The sequence below is a fragment of the Tyto alba genome, unplaced genomic scaffold (genome assembly GCF_018691265.1).
Source record: "Tyto alba isolate M040663 unplaced genomic scaffold, T.alba_DEE_v4.0 Super-Scaffold_2, whole genome shotgun sequence".
Taxonomy (NCBI): Eukaryota; Metazoa; Chordata; class Aves; order Strigiformes; family Tytonidae; genus Tyto; species Tyto alba.
In genome coordinates this window covers 68214523-68233406 of record NW_024881282.1, presented here as the reverse complement: position 1 = coordinate 68233406, position 18884 = coordinate 68214523, and the positions used below count along the sequence as shown (strand labels likewise).

The 18884-nt window shown below is 42.6% G+C and overlaps 2 protein-coding genes across 5 annotated transcripts in view; both read right to left on the bottom strand.

The window, feature by feature from the left end:
* MAPK12 (mitogen-activated protein kinase 12) overlaps positions 1–9640 on the bottom strand; it is a 39870-nt gene extending 30230 nt beyond the window's left edge. Inside the window, exons 1-2 of one of the 3 annotated variants that reach the window (XM_042793250.1) lie at positions 9417–9640; positions 8453–8582 (exon numbers count right to left, since the gene is read on the bottom strand). In XM_042793250.1, the coding sequence (XP_042649184.1) occupies positions 8453–8582; positions 9417–9532 (246 nt within the window). In that variant the 5' untranslated portion in view covers positions 9533–9640. Of the gene's footprint in view, positions 1–8452; positions 8583–8744; positions 8818–8942; positions 9251–9416 lie in introns of those variants that run through there. The other 2 variants (XM_042793251.1, XM_033011527.2) reach the window with 2 other exon arrangements.
* An 8220-nt stretch (positions 9641–17860) lies between these two features.
* MAPK11 (mitogen-activated protein kinase 11) overlaps positions 17861–18884 on the bottom strand; it is a 32551-nt gene continuing 31527 nt past the window's right edge. For both annotated transcript variants that reach the window (XM_042792726.1, XM_042792728.1), the window contains exon 12: positions 17861–18534. In XM_042792726.1, the coding sequence (XP_042648660.1) occupies positions 18461–18534 (74 nt within the window). In that variant the 3' untranslated portion in view covers positions 17861–18460. The remainder of the gene's footprint in view (positions 18535–18884) is intronic.

The window sequence follows — 18884 nt, the reverse complement described above, 5'->3', positions numbered from 1 at the left end:
GATGAAGACAGAAAATTACAACTCTTTTTTCTTTGTAGCTACACATATCTTTGAAAAAAAATCACTAATATTTTCCCAAGGACTGTTATAGGAAGCTAATTAAATAAGAATAATATAATTACCATAAACCAATAATTAAACCCACAGAGGATGTGGTTGTTATTTGAAGCAATACTTTCAGTACTAACATTACAGCAAGATTTTTTTTTTTTTTTTTTATTTTTTTGCATGACAGTTTTACATGAGGCTTTCCATTTCTCTGTGAAAGCAGGGAGAGAAAGGGAGGAGAGAGGAATTAGGAGATGCACATGACAGTGGAGCATAATCAGCTCTAAGGGCATTTCCTAAGGCAGCGTGTGTATACACACACAGAGCATACACAGCCAGAAGAGTTGGGAGGTATCCAAAGATTTCAGTATTAAAAAGAAGGAAGTTAACATTTTAACAGTAATCTTATCCAATATGCACTTCTTTCCCTACTAAGCCCCACTTTTTCAGAAGTCCTGCTTTTTCTCAAGGAGATATTTCCATTCCTTCATTTACCTAAGAAAGAAATGTAAGAAAATAAACCCCATCACCTCTGAATGTAGCAGTGAAAGACACAGGAACACCACAATAAAAAGGGACACAGCAGAGGACGAAATATTGCGGCCGCTGTACCGCATCCCTCTGTGGCATTATCAGGGATCTGCTGTGAAACACGGGAGCATGAGGAACATACCAGCCCCAAAACACACTTAATGAAGTACACTAACATTTCACTGCTTCTCCATTCAAGTAAACAGAGCTACCGGTAGTTACTTAATGCTCCCTGATATACAATACACATTACTTCTGAGGTAAGGTTGCCAATTCATGGAGAGAAGCCTATCATTGCGGCAAATCCTCTGCGGTGAAGAATACCACTGACAGCAACCCTCACCTCCCACTGAAGGGAATTTAAAACAATGAACCACAAAACTCTTAACATGCCAAGGATTTCACAATACTCCTTTTCTTGCTTTACAAAGCAAGTTTCCTAAAAATGCTGAAATCCACTTTAGTGTCCAGAATGGTAAGATATACTAATAATTAATCAATTTAAAAATAAAAGTGAGGGACCTATCTCCCTTTCCTCAGTGATCTGCATTTTTGGATGATTTTCCTGCACTGGAACAGAGTCATTAGCACATCCATTTAGGTCACAGCTTTCTACAGGTGTGTTAAGCACAAGAAAGTACAGGATAAAATATCCTCTGATGAAGATATAACTTCAGCTACTTCTTCAGGAAAAGGAAAACTGCTGTAGGAAACTCCCTCCTCTGTAATATCATGGAAGATCCTGTGTCTGTCTAAAACGTTCTCAATTAAATACAGTATTTATAAAAAACCTTTATGACACTTAAAGATAATGTCCCAGCACAAAAGTAAGCCACTGTAAAACAATTACAAGAGTAATTTACTTTTCATCGTGTGGCCTATATGAAATGTAGCAGAGGTATCTGTGAAACCTTCTGAAGCTCTATTTTGGTGTTAATTCAGCACATTTACAGATATTATCGGAGATGAAAGCACAGCCAAGAAACAAACCCAATACACTCTGAGATGGTAACGAAAAGCATCTGTGGAAACCAGCAGAAGGACTGCCCTTTCAGGGTCTCATTTTTTCCCCCATTAACTCTTCCAAAAGGCAATTTCTCAAGTTAATTAGCTCACAAAGGATGCACCCTTTTTTCCTACCACCCATCTGACTGAAAACCAACCAGGATTTTTGCAACCTTCACTGAAGTACCTTCCTTGCTTGTATCTTGTGGAGAGAATATAATACTGTGTCTCTCCCATCTTCCTGCAAGGCAAAACTACAGTAACACCAAAACTACCCATCTACTGGTCTAACTTGCCTTCCACAGATATGGTTTTATTCAATATATTTACTTTGTTGATTGTGCCTCTTCCCTATGAAGCCAGTGGGGGATGGTGGCAGTGTCTCCAGCCTTTCTTATCCCTATCATCTATCTGTGTGTGTCCCCTGTGTCCCTGTCCCCTCCTCCACCCCACCCCCCCCCGACATTTACAGTGACCACCCTGAACAACTTTAAATACTGTCAACAACTAAATAACAGTTTTGTGCTGGAAAGGTGGTTTCTGCCTTTCCCTTCTTAGCTGCCTCCTTTTCCAAACATTATTCTAGCAGTGGAACACAATAGCAAAGGGTTCCTCATCTCTCCCCTGTACTTTCATGTCTTGGATTAATTTTATTCAAGGACTGTTCCACTGAATTTCTGTAAATGAAAGTTTCTGATGCAAGCAGCAGCACATCAATGACAGACTCAGATCTTGTATAAATTAATAAGTAATGTAGGTTATGTCTCTTATACAGTAAGTGCCAATTTCTCTTGCAGATGTTATGCATGAAAACACAGTGAAGTTGAGTGGCTTTGGCACTCAGGCTACAAACAAAAGTACATTTTTTAAGAGAGATTCCTGATGGGGTGCACTGAACTACATATTATGCTGCATTAAATTTTCTGCAGTGTTAGCTCCAACTTCATGTTCCTGTGCTGTTCCACATGGCAAGGCACTTGCATTCTTTTACCATACAAAGAGGTCTCAATCTTTTTAAAATCTTAATTATCCATGCACAAGGCTTGCACCACAGTCACCTTTCACCCTGATTACTGCTACATGACATGAGAGATGCTCGCTGATGGACCGAGAGCTCATTTCCTTTTTTCCTGCCAGTCAGCACACCAGAAGGCATAAGCTGTACCCATGAGTGTCACCACACTCTTCTTTCAAAGGACCCATACGTAACACTGGACTGATCCAGATCCTGTGGACAGATACATCTTCATTCCTGGATTGGATGGACATCCAAACAGAAGGTTTGGGATTCAGTGCTGTCTTTCTTATTTTCATTTACTGGACTAAGCTAATCAATCTGCTTTATTAGTACCCAAGGCTGGGGTGTGACTAAATGTCTATCAGCTGAAGCCCAGCCTAGGTAAAACACCTGTCAGGCAGGTTTGTGGAAATAAGCAGAAGTGAAACCAATACCATTATGTTGATTTATTGGCTTTTGAGTACCAAAATAAGTGACTTGGGTGTCCTGTTAGATCCCTAGCTATGCTAAGCTTTCAGCCCACAGAAAAGCAGCCAGGAGTGTTTCTCCCCTACAGTTCTGACAGCAATAAATTATCCAGTTATAACTGTATTTATCTTTCATAAGGAGATGTGCTATCTCCAGCCAGGATTCCCGAATTGCACTTTACTGGCACTGGTGTACCCAAAGGATGTGAATTTTTAGCTGGTGCAGTCCTGCAGGACTTGCTGCAGGAAACCTCTTCGAACACAGTGAGTATGCTTTCATCTGTAAAGACATGACTCATCTACAACTCCCTGGTTGGTCTGATTTTGTACACTGCAGAGGCTATTGCTCTTCCAACGCTCACATCAGGCTAGATGAACTGCAAAAGGTGACAGACAGTTTTAAGATTTTCTCAGCAGAACATAGAGTTCCCCACTATTTTCTCTGGAAGAAACTCCTCCCTTGGTGGACACTGTGTAGGTGTAAATAAGAAGTCCAACATTTTTTTAAAATAAAGAAGTCAACAGAATTAAATATTAGCCAACCTAAAAGTGAAGGCCTGCATCATCCTCAGAAATGTAACTGCAGAGACACAGACAATTCGGTGTCTGTTGGATACCTGAGTTCATTCCGAAAGGGGAAAAGAATGTTACGTGGTTGTCCTAATGCAAAATACACACCAGTCTTCAGATGTGGGAATACACCAGAGAGTAATTCCACTCAGAGCAATGAATAAGAGCATAATACAGAGTACCTTTAAACAAATACTGCAGTTGCCTCTTACGTACAGGGTTTCCAGGAAGAGAAAACATCTGTAGAATATTAACCAACCCAAGAAACATTTAACGGGCATTTGTCAAAAATTTCATGCCAGAAACACATTCATAATTTAAGTTGGTAGAATTGCATCAGAATTCTTGTGGTTGCTTAAATGTATACATAGGTATACACATATGTACACACACATGCATGTACCATGCTTTGATAAAATCCACACTCTGTTCCGACACAAGACATCAACACGAGCCACTGCTTTTCTCTGCCTCTCTTCAGTGTCATCTCCACTTGTTGGTTATTTTGCACTCCTGCTGGCAATTTCAAAACTTCTGTTAGCAAACTGGGAGGTGAGAGGGGCACCAGGATTGGACCAGTATGAGCCACTGTGCAGTTGTTTCAACAAAAGTGGGTATCATGGTATCACTTTCAGTCCAAATGTGTAATAAAAAGCAAGTTATTTGCCAAATTAAACTAAAGGTTCTGCACCTCTGCTTACTCGTCTGAGTTCAGCTTTGCATACACAGACATCTCCATTAACTTCAGAAGAATACATGAATGCAGAGCTGTGCAAATGTTTGAGAGCCAAAGCCAGGGCCAAAGTTAGCATGCTGGATATATTTTCACTGGTTCTGTTTTTAAGTCAGAGCCACAATAGTTTTAAGGGTCCTCACTTTAAATGAACTCAAAATGGAAAGAAACAGGGAACAAAAGCAGCACTACTGAAATAAACTTCTTAAAGGTGAACAGTCTGTTCTTTTAAACAAGGTGCAGTAGATGCCAAAGAAACAACCAAGAGCTTCTAAGGCTGTAGTGGGATGAATACTTCAAATTAGCATGAATAAATGAAAAAAAAAATAAAAACAAAAAACAAACAACAAACCAAATCCAAAACAGTGCTTTCTTCATTCTGCCTTAGCTGTTTTTATTACTCATTTTCACACCATTCTCTCTCTTGTGCCAGAGTATCTGTTTGTGCAGCTATAGAGTGATCCGGCAGCCTATCCTGCTGGAAACAAACTTTTCTTTCTGGCAATGTCTAAGAAATTGATCTGGGTTGGACTGCTTCTTAGGCAGTAGAAGTAGCTTATGATGTTTCTGAAACATCCCAGATCCTCTCAAATTAAAAGGCCTACCAAAAAAAAAGGGGTACTAGTGCCATTAAAGCCAGTGATTTATCTCCTAACAGGCAGGTCTTGTCCTCTTCACACACAATAGTCTCTGCCCCATGGTCCGCAACACCATTTCTCCCCTGGATTTGTTTGCAAAAGGTTAATGGGAAGTCCCATGCTAACAAGTTTGCACGGTTTATATAGAAATATTCCTCACTACATTTAAGTAATGTCCCACTCGAGAGCCATTCGGGAGAACAAAGGTCTAGTATATGTAATGAAAGATGGTCATGTCAGCAACCAGAGTTGCCTCCTCCTGAAAAGGCCTAAACAGACAAGCAAACTGACCCACGAGTTAGGTTCCTTACAAGGTAAAATACAAGTCCAGTCAAATTCAGTTGGATGACTCCTATATTTGTTTTTACATGACTACTGGTCATCCTACAACCCTTCCACATTAAGGAGATGAGCATATTCCTCAAAGGGTCTATAATGGAGGTCACTCAGGGTATTAAGCAGAAGTTTTCTGTGGTTTTCTTCACTGAAGCATGACATGCTGACAAATTGTATCACTGTGGCACAGGTTTAATGGTATCTTCTGCTACCTTAATGGAAGATCAGAGATGCTATTTTTAATACAATGTGACAGACCGTTACAATTTCTTCCATCTTCCTGAATACAGCAGAAGGTTAAATAAACTATGATAATGTATTGCTACATTCTTAACACAACACTTCCCCGAAAGCTATGACGGGCAGAGATGGTCCACTTAGAGTTAATCATGGTGAAACAAACAAAACATCATACTCTTCGTGTATTCCAACATCAAATGCATCATGATTATAGAAGTAATTTTGAAGGAAAAACAGATCAGAAGAGCAAATTGGATGTAATTTTAACTATCAAATAAACAGAACCCTGAAATAGTTTATATCCCGATGTAGGAAAAAAGCAAGATGAAGATTTGTACTGGCAGATTAGTCCAACATTGCAACAATATCTCACGTCCAATCTATGGTGCCAATACCGTTAGACCGGCTATCACATACCACGTCCTCTGCATACTTAGACCACCAACACCCGAGAAGGAGATAACAGTGGCATTGCTTTTGTACTGTGGTCTTTGAAACAATTACTTCAGTTTTATTAATTTTTAATAGCAGTTGTATTTATAGTACAGCCAGAAAGATAGATAACTGCTATTTTATAGAAGTATACTATAACATGTTAGTTAACAGAAACATCAGGAAAGATACTTCGATTGCTCTTCTATTCTACTAATTCCTGTTATAAGGAGATAGGCACCCACCTGAGTGGGTCCCATGCAAAACTCCACAGCCAGACCCATGGAAGCCACGATGGTAATGACAGAAAACAGGCAGCTGTCCTGCCACTACTGTACGGCTCATTAAAGGTGTGCACAGCACACTGTGGACTGCTGATGTGAATGGGAAAGGACCTTAACGCCTGCCTGTAAATCCATCCTTCAGCGGAAATACGCAAAGAAGAGGCTCTTTGATGGAGTGGTGGTGGGTCAAACAGGGAGGCTGAAAATCCTGACGAGGAGTGATACTGCCACTCTGGTTTAATTTTGGATGGGTGGGGCGGCTAAAGGAGTATCCTGAGATCAGCCCAAGGACTAGAAATCCTAAAAGGCGTTGTTGCTATTCCTAGTTCACCAGGGGCAAAATGACTGACAGAAGGGCGTGAGGCTGAGACGGCAGATGGAAATTCTCTTGATGGGTTGTACTGCCATGTCAGCCTCATCATGGACGGGTGGAGTCGTCAGCTTCTGCCTCCACCGTGCCCACGAGTCCCTGAAGGATCATTTAGTCAGTCTTTGTTCTCTAATGAGTGGATGCCATAATTCATGGTAAAACTTTTCCTTAGTATGTAGACCAGATTCTTCTTTCTGTAGCCCAAACTGTTTCCTAAGACTGTAAATTATTCTCTTCCTTCACATATATTGATTTGTAACTTTTACAGATTGTGTTCACGCTCCCCAGTGAGCATTTTCTTCTAGACTCTTTTAATTATCAAACGAGTCCATGGAGGAGTTCCAGAGTAGTATCCTGAAGGGCATACACCGCATAAAAACCGCCAAGAGTGGAAAATGCTACCCAAAAGATTATTCTGGGAAATGGAAGAAAAATAATCTCAAAATTCTGGACACAGTTAGAAGCTTGGCAACTGCACGAGCTACTCTGCTCCCAAATGTTCAGTAAAGAAAATGCTGAGAGTATGAAAGCCCATGCATGACACAGAAGTTCCCTGCAAATGTTAACTCTTTAACATATACAGCAGTGGTTATGATGCAGTTACTTGAAAGAAATCATCAAGCACAACGATCAAATGTATTAAAAGATTCAGACTAAAATGTTAACAGGCACCCAGGTTCTTAAGCCTACAAAAAGGTCAGCTTTTTGTCCGGACAGTCAGAATATCCCACAGATTATTCTTCAAAATTAAACTAGATATTGTGGGTACTAATAATGTTATTACTATCACATTAAATGGCAATGACAGGTTATTGTTATTATCAGTTTCTCTCATCCTTGCTTTCAATCTCTTAGCTTTCCCTAAAAGCTATCTGAATGGAGCTATGCTCTAATCTCCCACATTATTAACATTTTAAACCAGATTCTTACGCATCATTTTAACAACTCCCTCCAAACTCTCTTTTTTTTCACATGCACTCTTCACGAACAGCATTTAAAACCACATACTGTGACCCTCCAAGCCCACTCTGGGACCCTTCTCACCTGGAAACCATGCTTTGATTCCACAAAAACTATTTTCACAGAAATCTCTCCTTTAATTTTTTTCTTTAAACCAGTAAGCACTATTGTGACTAAGTATCTGTATCTCAGTGACACTTTCAACGCTTCTTTCTACAGCTGTTCTTCTTCCACATCATGTGGGAATACATGCAGAGCTCTGTATCCTATTCTCTGCTTCCCAGTAAAGCAATGTATTTAGTCATTCATTAACATTTCCGGCCTCACATCAGTATGAGCCCAAAATTTTCAGATGTTTCATGAACCATAAAAAATAGGAAAACCCTGCCCCCTCCCCAAAGTTAAACATGTACACCATAGCCATCTTCACGCCAGTTCAGAAAAAAAGGAGAAGCTGGCACCCGAGACACACAGGCGCAGACCCATGCTCTGCACTCTCCTGCACCTCACAAGAACATAGTGATGGAGATTATAATTTCTGGTCCTTAATCTCTCTCACTAGCTCCCAGCACAAATCCCACCCAACCTTTCCTACATGGAAATGAAGTAGTGTTTCCCACAGGATATTCTGGTTTGTGAGAACCGATGTTTGTAGATAAAGGACAGACAGACAACAAGACAGGCCGAAAGATTCCTGAATTCCATGCAGCCACACATCTGCCTTGTGCAACTCTGCGTAATTTTCTTTGGGTTTAGGGTGTGCAAGCAGCAGCCTTGGGGGGGCAGGGGGAGGGGGGTATCCGTTAATGCCCCAACTCACGTTTTCGTGCTTCATGTGTTTCAGGAGGCGCAGCTCTCGGTAGGCTCGTTTGGCAAAGAGTTCAGACTGAAACGGGCGGTACAATTTCTTAATGGCCACTTTGGTACCACTTCTTCCATCGATGGCTGAGCTTTAAGGGAAAAGGGAGAGTTGGGTGAGCAAGGGCCGGAGCGAGACCGCAAACGCCGCCGAGCAGCCGCCTCCGGCCCCGCGCTGCCCCCTCAGCCCGCCGCCTGCCCGGTGCCTGCGGGGCCTCCCTGTGCCACGGGGGGCGACCACCCCCCCAGCACACCTCGCCCAGTTTCGTTCCTTTCAAAGGCTGCCAGGCCCTGTGATGAAAAGTAGCCAATTTTCAGAAGCTTTAAGGAGGAACATCAAGGGAGGAAGACCGAAAAAAAAAAAAAAAAAAAAACACCAAAAAAAAAACCACCAACAAAAAAACAACAAACCAAACAAAAACAACCCCAAACCAAAATGAAATCTCACAAACCCTCACACAACCCAAACTCAAACCGGGTGGCCCGTCCCACGGGCCAACGCCCCGGGTTTTGGGGGATGCTGCCGCTCCCTCCCCGCGGCGCCGCGGGCAGCGCTCCCCGCGCAGGGCTGGGGCGGCGCCCCGCGCTCCGCTTGCTCCAGGGACGAAAACACGCGTGGGGCGGAAGGCGGGACGCCTGCCAGCCGCCCCGCGAAGGGCCGGGCTCCCCCGGCTGCACGGAACCTCCTCCCGGCGCCCGGCCCGGGGGGCGGCCAGGTGGGCAGCGGGGCCGCCCCCCCTCCGCCCCCGGCAGCACCGGGCCGGGCCAGGCCGGGTAACAACCGGAAAAAGTTGGCAGGGAACACGGCGGGGGGGGGCCGGGCCGAGCCGGGCAGCGTCCCCCCGGCCCGGGGCAGAGGCCACCGCGGCGCCCCGCCGCGCCCCCCGGGCTGCCCTGCCCCGCCCGTCCCGCTCCGCTCCGCTCACCAGACGGCTCCGTAGGCGCCGGACCCCACCGGCTGCAGGTCCCGGTAGCGATCCCGCACTTCCCAGAGGGTCTTGGTGATGTCCTGCCGGTAGAAGCCGTTCCTGGGGGAGGACATGGCGCCGCGGGCCCCCGCCGACAAAGAGCCCGGGCGGGGTGGGGGGGGGTGTGTGTGTGGAGGTTTGGGGGGTGGGGGGGCGGGAGCGGCCAGCGCCGCCGAGCCGGGCTGCGGCGAGGGGCTGGGCTTGGCCGAGCGGCGCCTCCCGCCCCCGCCCCGCGCACCCCCCGCCGCCGGCCCGGCCGCCCGCCCCGCGCCTGCCCCGGCGGGGCCGCCACCGGCACCGGGTGGGAGCGGGCACCCGCGGCCGCGCTCCGTGGGGACGGCGGGTGTGGGCCCGCGGGGTGTCCCGGCGGGGCTGCGGGCCCGGTGCCCTCACAAGCCCCTTGCCGGGGTGCTGGGGGCGGCCCCATCCCGGAGCTCCTTCGCTGTGTTGGACGCGCCGCGCTCGTTTTGCGGCCGCTTTTTGCATCTGGTAAGGTGCGACCGACTTTGACGCGAAAGCGCCGAGGAATTGAGCCTGGGGAGAGCTGGGAGTGCAAAAGCGAGCTTTCAAATGGCCCTTTCAAACGCACCTTCAAGTGGTGTACTGAGGGCTTCCCAGTTCATCTCGGGGTCAGACCCCAAGTTTCAACAGTATTTCATACGGTTAAATAGAAACAAGCCCACGCTTGTTTCGGGTGCTCAGAGCAAGTGGTTCCGTGCATGGCTGGTGCGGTGTGAAACAGTTCAAGCAGCAGCTTGAAGCAGTTGCAGTGCTGGAGTGCAGAGAACAGTGACCTTCTCAATCTCACTATAGTCAATATGCCTGGACCGGCACGTGTAACGCAAAGACATGCTTTAAAAAATGTTTTACGTGTTCACTGTGTGAATATGATTAAAATTCTTGTCCTTCAGGGTCCGGTAAAGCCTTTGTTTTGTCTGACTTCACCCCTGAGCAATGTTGCTGAGGTTAGGTAATTCAGACTCGCTGTCACTGGAGTTCAATTTGTGGATTAGCTTGAAAGGGGCAATCTAGCCAAATTTCGATGTTCCCGATGCCTTTTTGGTAGCTGCCATGGGCCCAGACCTTTTTGTGCCTGACTACTGAATGTGGAAGAGCAGCCTTGCCCTCCCTCCTCCTGATACTGATGTATTGGGTACAGGAGGAAAACATCCACTCAACAGCTGGGTGTTCCCCTCACTGCTCTCTGCTGACCCATGACCTGTGCAACTCCCTGGTTTAGTGAGATTGGAAAGCAACCTTCTGACATTTGGCAAGGTAATATGAGGCTCATGTCAAGTGCTAGATTAATGATACCAGCTTGCTTTTAAAATCCACTGTTCCAGCAGATTTTTTATTTTTTAAACTTCTGACATCACTCTTATACCATGCTTGCCATTCAGATGATGGCTGGAGTGAAATATGGTATGGGCAAGGTGAAGGATAGAGCAGCTTCCACTCAGTTTTGAGCTACTCCATTAGTTAAGTTACTTACAGTGACAAATATATATGTTTCTAATACATTAAGGATTAGTTCTGGTTTTGACCCCTCACCTACTTTTCCTTTACCCAAGTGTGGCAAAATGGTGCTTTCTTACTGCTTGCTTTTTATCAAGGCAGAAAGTAGATTATTTTGATACTGTAGATGACCCAGCACCAAGACAGCATCACTCTTGCACAGAAGCTGAGAATATTACAGTGCAACTTTTGTAAAGTATTTTAAATTCATTGACAAAAGTTGGCCAATGCTGGTTTTCCCATGTTTTTTCTTCATGTATTTAAGTATACTTTGCTATAGGTGGATGAGGTGGCAGCATAGGTCAAATACAAGACCACTTTTTCCCATCAGGTCACACCTATAGCAACTGAACTGATAAACTTCCTGAAAAGTCTAGGAAATCAGCACTGTTGTAACAAGAGAAGCTTTGTCTAATAAAACCATAAAAAGTGTCCGTGAAGGGAGTGAGATGAGAAACTTGGATCCATCCACAGCTGAGAGAGCTTACAGCAGCATCCCAAAATGCATGAGCCTCAGCATCCTGCTAGGCTCGGCTGGGTGCATGGGGATGTGTTTTCCCAAAGACAAGCTGTTGCAATGAGACTAATAGGGCACTACGGCTGTATCTTATCCCAGGCAATGTGTGCTTGACAGAGCAAACTAGAAAAGGAATGCTATCAGATGTTTCTGCTTTGGGCATATGTTTATTGTAGGGTTTATAGAACAAAAAGGGACCTTCTTCAGACATCATGAGTAAAAGATAATAAATGCATTAATGATGCAAAAATCCCACTTTTCGAATGCCCATCCCATAAAGGGAAGCTTGGCAAGATTGTTACCAGGAAGAATTATTCATTTTGATACCTCTGTGGGTTTTTTTAAACAGCCAACTTTCAGTGTGTTGGAAGGTTGCCATCAGCTGCAAAGCATATGAGGTAGATAGGATGTGTACAGTAGTCTTTCTAATCCCTCCAGGGACTGAGAGCTCAATTTACCCTCCAGCCTGGATGATGTGAGGCTTCAGCGCTGGAGCAGGAGCTCTGCAAGAGAGCAGTGAGAAAGCTAACCATGGTTTCCTGAGAAATTCTGTATGTATGGAGTCGGGTGAGGGAGTTTGATGGCAACGCTGCTCACAACAAACTTCTAATTACTAGTGCTAAAATGGCTCAGCATAGTTTGTCAGGAGCTGCACTGCGGGCTGGCTGCCAGGCCCTGGGCGAAGGAGGTGCATCCTTGTGAGCAGGGAGAGGGACTGCGACCTTGATCTCCAGTCCGGGCACTGGCAATGTGGATTCACCCAGGGGAAAGCAGGAGATCCTACAAAGTCCTTGGAAAAATCAAGCATCTTCCCACCTTTCTGTCTGTTTATAAGATGTCTTTCACATGGTTATTTTATTCTTGATACAGTATTCATGTATGAATAATTTAGTTCCGTAAATGTAACTTAAATGTCAGTAAACATAAAATCTTGCTGAAGTGTCAAAAGCTGATTCCTAGAATATTATTTATTTTAACCAGCTTTCTATATCCCCACCTTGAAAAAGTACTCTGTTCTTGTCTACTTTGATATGTTGCTGTGGAGAAAGTTAAGTCCATTTTCTTTATTACAACAAGAAGTAAAGCTTAAATTAAAAAAAATCTCAGTTTTCTTCTGAAAATATTCCCATACTGTTGTGTCCCCACCCTTCCCCAGTGGAGCTGCTGCCAACTATTTTGCAACTTTTCTGTTTTTGTCTCTCTGACCCCTGAGCAGGGTGCTTCAGTTCCAGTTTCTGTGGCGTGGAGCGCCTCTGGGAGCCTCACCATGCTGCAAGAGCACTCAACCATCAGCAGAGAGGAATAAATATGTACCACCTAAACACTTTTTAAAAAAAAAAAAATTTTTTTTAAACTATTTTTTTAAACTGTTCTATTTGTTCAAGAGATTGAGCGAGAACTTAATAAGTAACTATTTACTACCCGATTATCACTGCTTGTGAGGGAGGAAGCCAGTCTGGGTGTAGAAGGTAGCAGACAGCTGTGTATAAACCAACAGCTTTTAACACTCTCCTAACTCTTTCTCCTCAGAGCCTGCCTAAAGGTCCCCTTCATACCCTTTCCTACAATAAACTGTAGGAGTTTAGTCTTTAAACTATCACAGATTGTCACAGTCTGAGTTGCTATTGTGCACAGAAGAAAAAAATATTGAGTTGAAGAGTTTCCCAACTTCAGTGCAAAAATCATAGGAAAATAATGTTAACGGGGATCACTGATTGATAGCTTTACTTATTTGCCACTACACAGTTGTGCATATAATCCATTTAAATAGCCAAAAACTTGGTGATACTCTTACCCCATCTTTCCTATCCTCCTTAATGTTGCATTCATTTGTTGTATTTCCATCTCAACCTAGTGAGAGAGCTGGATGGGACAGGAGTACGGTGTGTTATTTTTGCACAGAATGTAACATATCTAGGGTTTATTCTTGATTTGATCCTTTGGGCTCTATTATAAAATGGGTATGAAGATATTATTTTAGTGATAAGCTACAGGATATTGTTCTATAACGAGCAAAGTATGGCTCAGTGGAGGCTGCCAGTTATGGCAGATTTAATGTGTATTTGTCTCAGGGATGCCACTGTGATTCAGTATTTCTCCTGCATTCAGTATTACTTGTGATCAAATTGGAACCTAAAAGGACTAGCTAAAACCTCTGTGCTATGGTACACATCTTAATTTGTGAACAATAATTGAAGCTGAGGGACTGTATGAGTGCAAAATGAAGCATTTGTATGCATGTAAGATTGAAGCCTAATTGAATAGTTTTGCTCATCATGTAGAAATTTCCCATCAAATGGATTAAGTGGTGGATTGGTTGGAAGATCAGTGTTTGCATAGGAAACTCACAATATATTCCCTCCTTGTAGTGAAAATTTAGACCCTTTTAGGCATATCAGTTCAATATTTTATCTTATCTCGGGAAGAAGGTCAGTGGCAGCTACACTAATGCAGCTTTCTGAGTCTCTTGGTACTAGCCCCTTAAAAACTTTATGCTTTTTGCTTAGACTCAAAAATTAATGACATGGTACTTTCACTCACACGAGCATGCTGATTTTCTAAGGACCAGCTTTAGAGTTGCACTACATCCATGAGCACTAGCGGCACGATTCAGATGTAAAAGAAACAAACAGCTGCTTTTAAAGCAAACAGAGGTGCAGCTATTAATTCCTTCCTAAGGACACTGATCATGCCGAGGCTGAATTCCTGTCTGTTGCTACCAAAGGACATAATTTACCCAATTTACCATGCAATTCTCTTCCTAAAAGAGCTAAATTGTTACCACTTCTCATCTGTCAGGGATTCTTGGGCCAAATCAGCAATTTACAGATGTAGCAAAGGATACTTAAGTAATTTAAGTGCCTGCAGCTGAAAACCGTACTTTTTGAACAGATTCATCTTTGACCAGGTCCCGAGAGCCAGGAAGGTGGAGGTCTGTTTTCTTGTTACGAACCCAGAGCACATGTGACGGGAAGAAAGGAAGGAAGTGGCTTTTGTATTGACTGTTCCCCACCTCTGTCAAAGGTGCTTTTGTTGCCAGCATTTTGTCCTTGAGAGGGTTGTCCCCCTCCTGTCCTAGGGTGATCTCGCTGTGTCGGATCCTGTGGCATAGCGACCCTCCTTCCGTCCTGCTTTCATCTTTTGCACCACATCAAAAACACACCAAGAGTACTAAGGGGAATTCTGCAACAATGCTGTCTAATTAATGGCTCTTGACCTACTGTTGCATGATATATTTTTTCATATATCAGTGTTCATGACCTAATTTCCTATTATTTTTCCCCTTATGAATTACCAAAGTTATTAGTAACCCTGCTGTTTCATACTTGTGTAGCCACTTTGTATGTTCTGGGAGGAGGGAATTCTGTGTATTGTGGCATGAGATACCCTCTAACACTGTGCTTTTCCTCTAAACCGTCCTTGGTTTGTCTTTCCGTTAGCACATTGTAAATGAGAGATTTCTTTAGTCTTGTCATTATTTCTGCTTTGGCTGTGGCATATCAATTTCCTGCTGTTGGGCTTCAGTGCTGATGAGGTAGAGAGCTTAAAAAGTAAAGTTGAAGATTTTGAAAGACATGTAGTGTATACTTATGCATGTCAAAAGATTGAAAAGCATGCAAAAGACTTCTTTTTCCTTTTGCAAGACCTTTTGCTTCCTGTGATGATGAAATTACTAGACTTGGGGTTGCGCTTAACACTGATTATTACAGAGTGAGATAATAAATACTAAAAATGGTTTCAATTCAGTAGGTGGAGGGATATCAAGCTATTGTGACTGAAAGCTGAAATTAGGTAAATTCAGATTAGAAGTAAATCATTAACAATGACAATAATTAACCAGAGAAAGCCCTCAGAGAGTTGCATTCTCCCCCAGTGGCAGCCTGAACCGTGCTCCTCCGAGTGTCCCTTCCGTGTTTCGCAGGTGGTCAGGGATGATGAGCACCATAATTTAGTGTGGGCTAAAACCTACGATGCTCTCCTCAAACGTACAAGCAATGTGTAGAGGACCTACAAAAGCACGACTGTAATAATGAGAGCAAGTGTGGTGTCGGGAGATTAAAACCCCATAGTTTAAGCAGGCTTCACTACAAGTTTTGCAAATAAAATCCAGGCCATGTAAACAATGCCTTCCTTACAGGCATTTCTAGCAAATAAATTTTCATAAAATAAAATCCTTACTTTTGTATTTATTTACTCTTTAAAATTTACTTTCAAGCACTCTGCTTTACTGATTCACCATGCCTGACAAAGCCCTCACTCCTCGATCTTTACCTCCGTTCGCCTGTTTGTGTTGGTGGACAGATGCTTTTTTCCATCTGCGTTCAAACGATAAGCATTGTTGGTGCTAAGCCTTCCACCCTTCTGTCCCAGTGGGGTACTGGCTTTCCAATTGCCGTGTCCCACTGTTGTAAACTGATAAATTTACCACACTGCAGTCCCACGTTGGGTTACCACGAGGGAGTCTGTTACCTGCTCTAGAAAAATACTTTAATTAGTGGCTTCTGAGGTCTAAGAAATCGCCTTCATTTTGCAAATCTGGGAGGAAGATGTCTCTGTCCCCACTGTTTCTCTTGACATTAAAATAAGATGATTTATGGGTTTTGATGGTATTTCATTAAAAATAGCTGAGCTCTTGTTACCCATTACTGTCACCTTTAATTAGTTTAATGTGGCTATGACTGTATTCTTCCTACATAATTTATCTCCTAGCAAAAATTACATCACTGAATATAAAAGGGAATATTCAGAGGAAGATTCAGAGTTGCCAGAAGAACAAACCTTGGAAGAGATAAAAGACTTTCTTTCTACCTCAAGCAGCAGAGCTATGGCAAGAGCAGGCTGTCTGGCCTTTGCCTACCACAGAGTTTTACACATCCTTTGAAACATTTGGCGACGGCCACCCTCATAGCCAGGAAAACAGATTAAACAAATGATGGGACAAATCCCACACTAAATTAATTATCGCTGGATGCAGGAGGTTCTTGTGAAATCTCTTTACTTCATCCTTGCCACTCCAGCTGGAATAGAGCTACAGACCAGGCTAGCAAGCTCATTATCAGATTTCAGAGAAAATAAAGCACCGAGCTTCTTTTCTGTTACCTAGTAAACAAACAAATAAAAAAAAATGTAGATAAGACATGACTAAGTGATTATTTTCATTATGTAGTCAGACAAATAATTTAATGATTTATAACCTTTTCACCTATTTCCATCAGGATGAAATTAAGTCATTGCATGACCATTACAGGCCTCATTCAGTTTTGCAGGAAGCCAAAGTAATGATGGCCAGACAACACTTCAGAGGACTCACAGAAAATCCACATACACATTTACTTTCAGATTAGGGTGCCTTACAGAAAGTTGAATACAAGTGGCTGTATTACACTGATGCAGGTATTGGATAACTGGTCAACATTACCAACAACAGTCCGCCACTTAGTCCACAAATCTGGAGCACATTTTCTAGATGGAAAAGATGGAAAATTTCTCAAAGACAACAAGCAATACTGTATTAACCACCTCTGAAAAATCAAAGTTCTTGGACCTGATTTTTTTTTTAAATCTGTTTATTAAGAAAAAGCTTTTCTTTTTACATAGAAAAGATACAGAGGAAGGTAAATAAATGCAGTAGAATTCATTACTTCATGTTATAGCTGTACAACTCAATTTTAATGACAAAAGTTGCAGAAAACCTAGATATTATAAAAGCCACCTCCAAAAGGAGACTCTGACAGAGTGAGAACAAGACACAAAAATGAACATTGAACAACTGTGAGTCACAAGTACATAGAAAGACACAGCCAGTACACCACCAGAGGCCTCGTGCCTAAGAATATTCCTGTTTCAGTATTATGCCTTTAATGGGGAAATCAGATAAATTTAGTTCTTTAAGAAATCTCAGTATCTGGTGTATCCTGCAATTTATTATTTAATTTTCCAACTTTTCAGAGCTGGAAAGCCTTTAAAATTCTGCTTAAAAAGGAAGTCAGAGGAGATGGATATTTTGTTTTTCATAAACAAATTCTTAAATCTTCTTGTCATGTCTTCCAATGGCAATTACTAGATTATTTTCCCAAAGATTATGTGAAGGAAAATAAGACAATGAGGAATATTGAATTCAAAGCTGTGAACTGAACGGAGTACTCTTGCACTGCCATCTGTGACAGCCTTCGCTGAAGCTTGCAGAAGGCTACAGAGATCTGCCACAGTGCCTTCAGGGCACCTTCCTGTAACGGCAGGGCAATGCACCAGCACTCCACCCATGCCATGGTTAGGAGTCCCATCGGGAAGTAAAATCATCGCACAAACGGGTATTGTGCAGATTAAAAAAAAATACACACAGGTAAAATAATGAGAACAGACACTTGAATGGCAACAGAAGACAAAGATTTATTTTTACTGACTTTCAACTGGTGTTAAGATTGCTTGAGAGACATCCAGTAAATTTGTAAGACCACCACAGATATGACTACATACGCATATTCTGTCTATCTCACTACCACACTCTCTCTTCATAAAGGCACTAACTATAAATAAGATGAAAATGGACAGATAAAATGGAAGAAAAAAAATGGACTGCTTGTATGGACTTCTATGTTTATGTTTGTATACATTCATGCTTTAAATGTACAAGTTTGAAATTAATTTAAAAAGTCACCGTTATTTTGGCAATACAACTGATAAAATGAAACATGCAGAACACACAGCTTGACAGAACTCAGTGCATAATTTTGTCAGAATAAAACAGTTCTTTATCACCCTCTGTGAGTTGGGAATACATTCATATTACAAGGCAAAAAAAACCCACCCAAAACAGACAACCATCTGGCTTCTGTATAACGCATCTGCTTTTCCACATCTTCTCCAACATCTTTGGATAGTAAAATCTATGTCTGACCACAGGTTAAATTGTATGGTTATATTTTAACAGTCTTCATAGTGCAGTGAGGCAAGACAGAGCTGCTTGTATTCACTGTTCTATCTCCAGGCTATCCATTTTTAAGTCGGGGGGTTTAAAGCTAATCACTTCTTCATAGGTAAGTTCTGTAGAGAGGTGTTAGGGAGAGAGAAGAATTAGGTGATACTCTCTTCAAAAGAAAATATTCCAGACAAAACAATTCTATGGATGCATGTGACTTGTAGTTTGTATTTCCAGCCTTTTTAGAGTCCACATCCAAAAATAGACTGAATTCACTAGGAATCCTACTGTTAACCTCAGATTACAAACTAGACTCACAAATACGGTTATTGTACAACATGTCTGTTCCCTTCAGCTAATTACTAAAACACACAGGCCCTGAAATGGAAACATCAATTATGCTGTCAGATGACCTGCCAAAATGATGTAATAGAGGACAAAATGTAATGGAAAATGGAATCTTTAAAAGCACCCG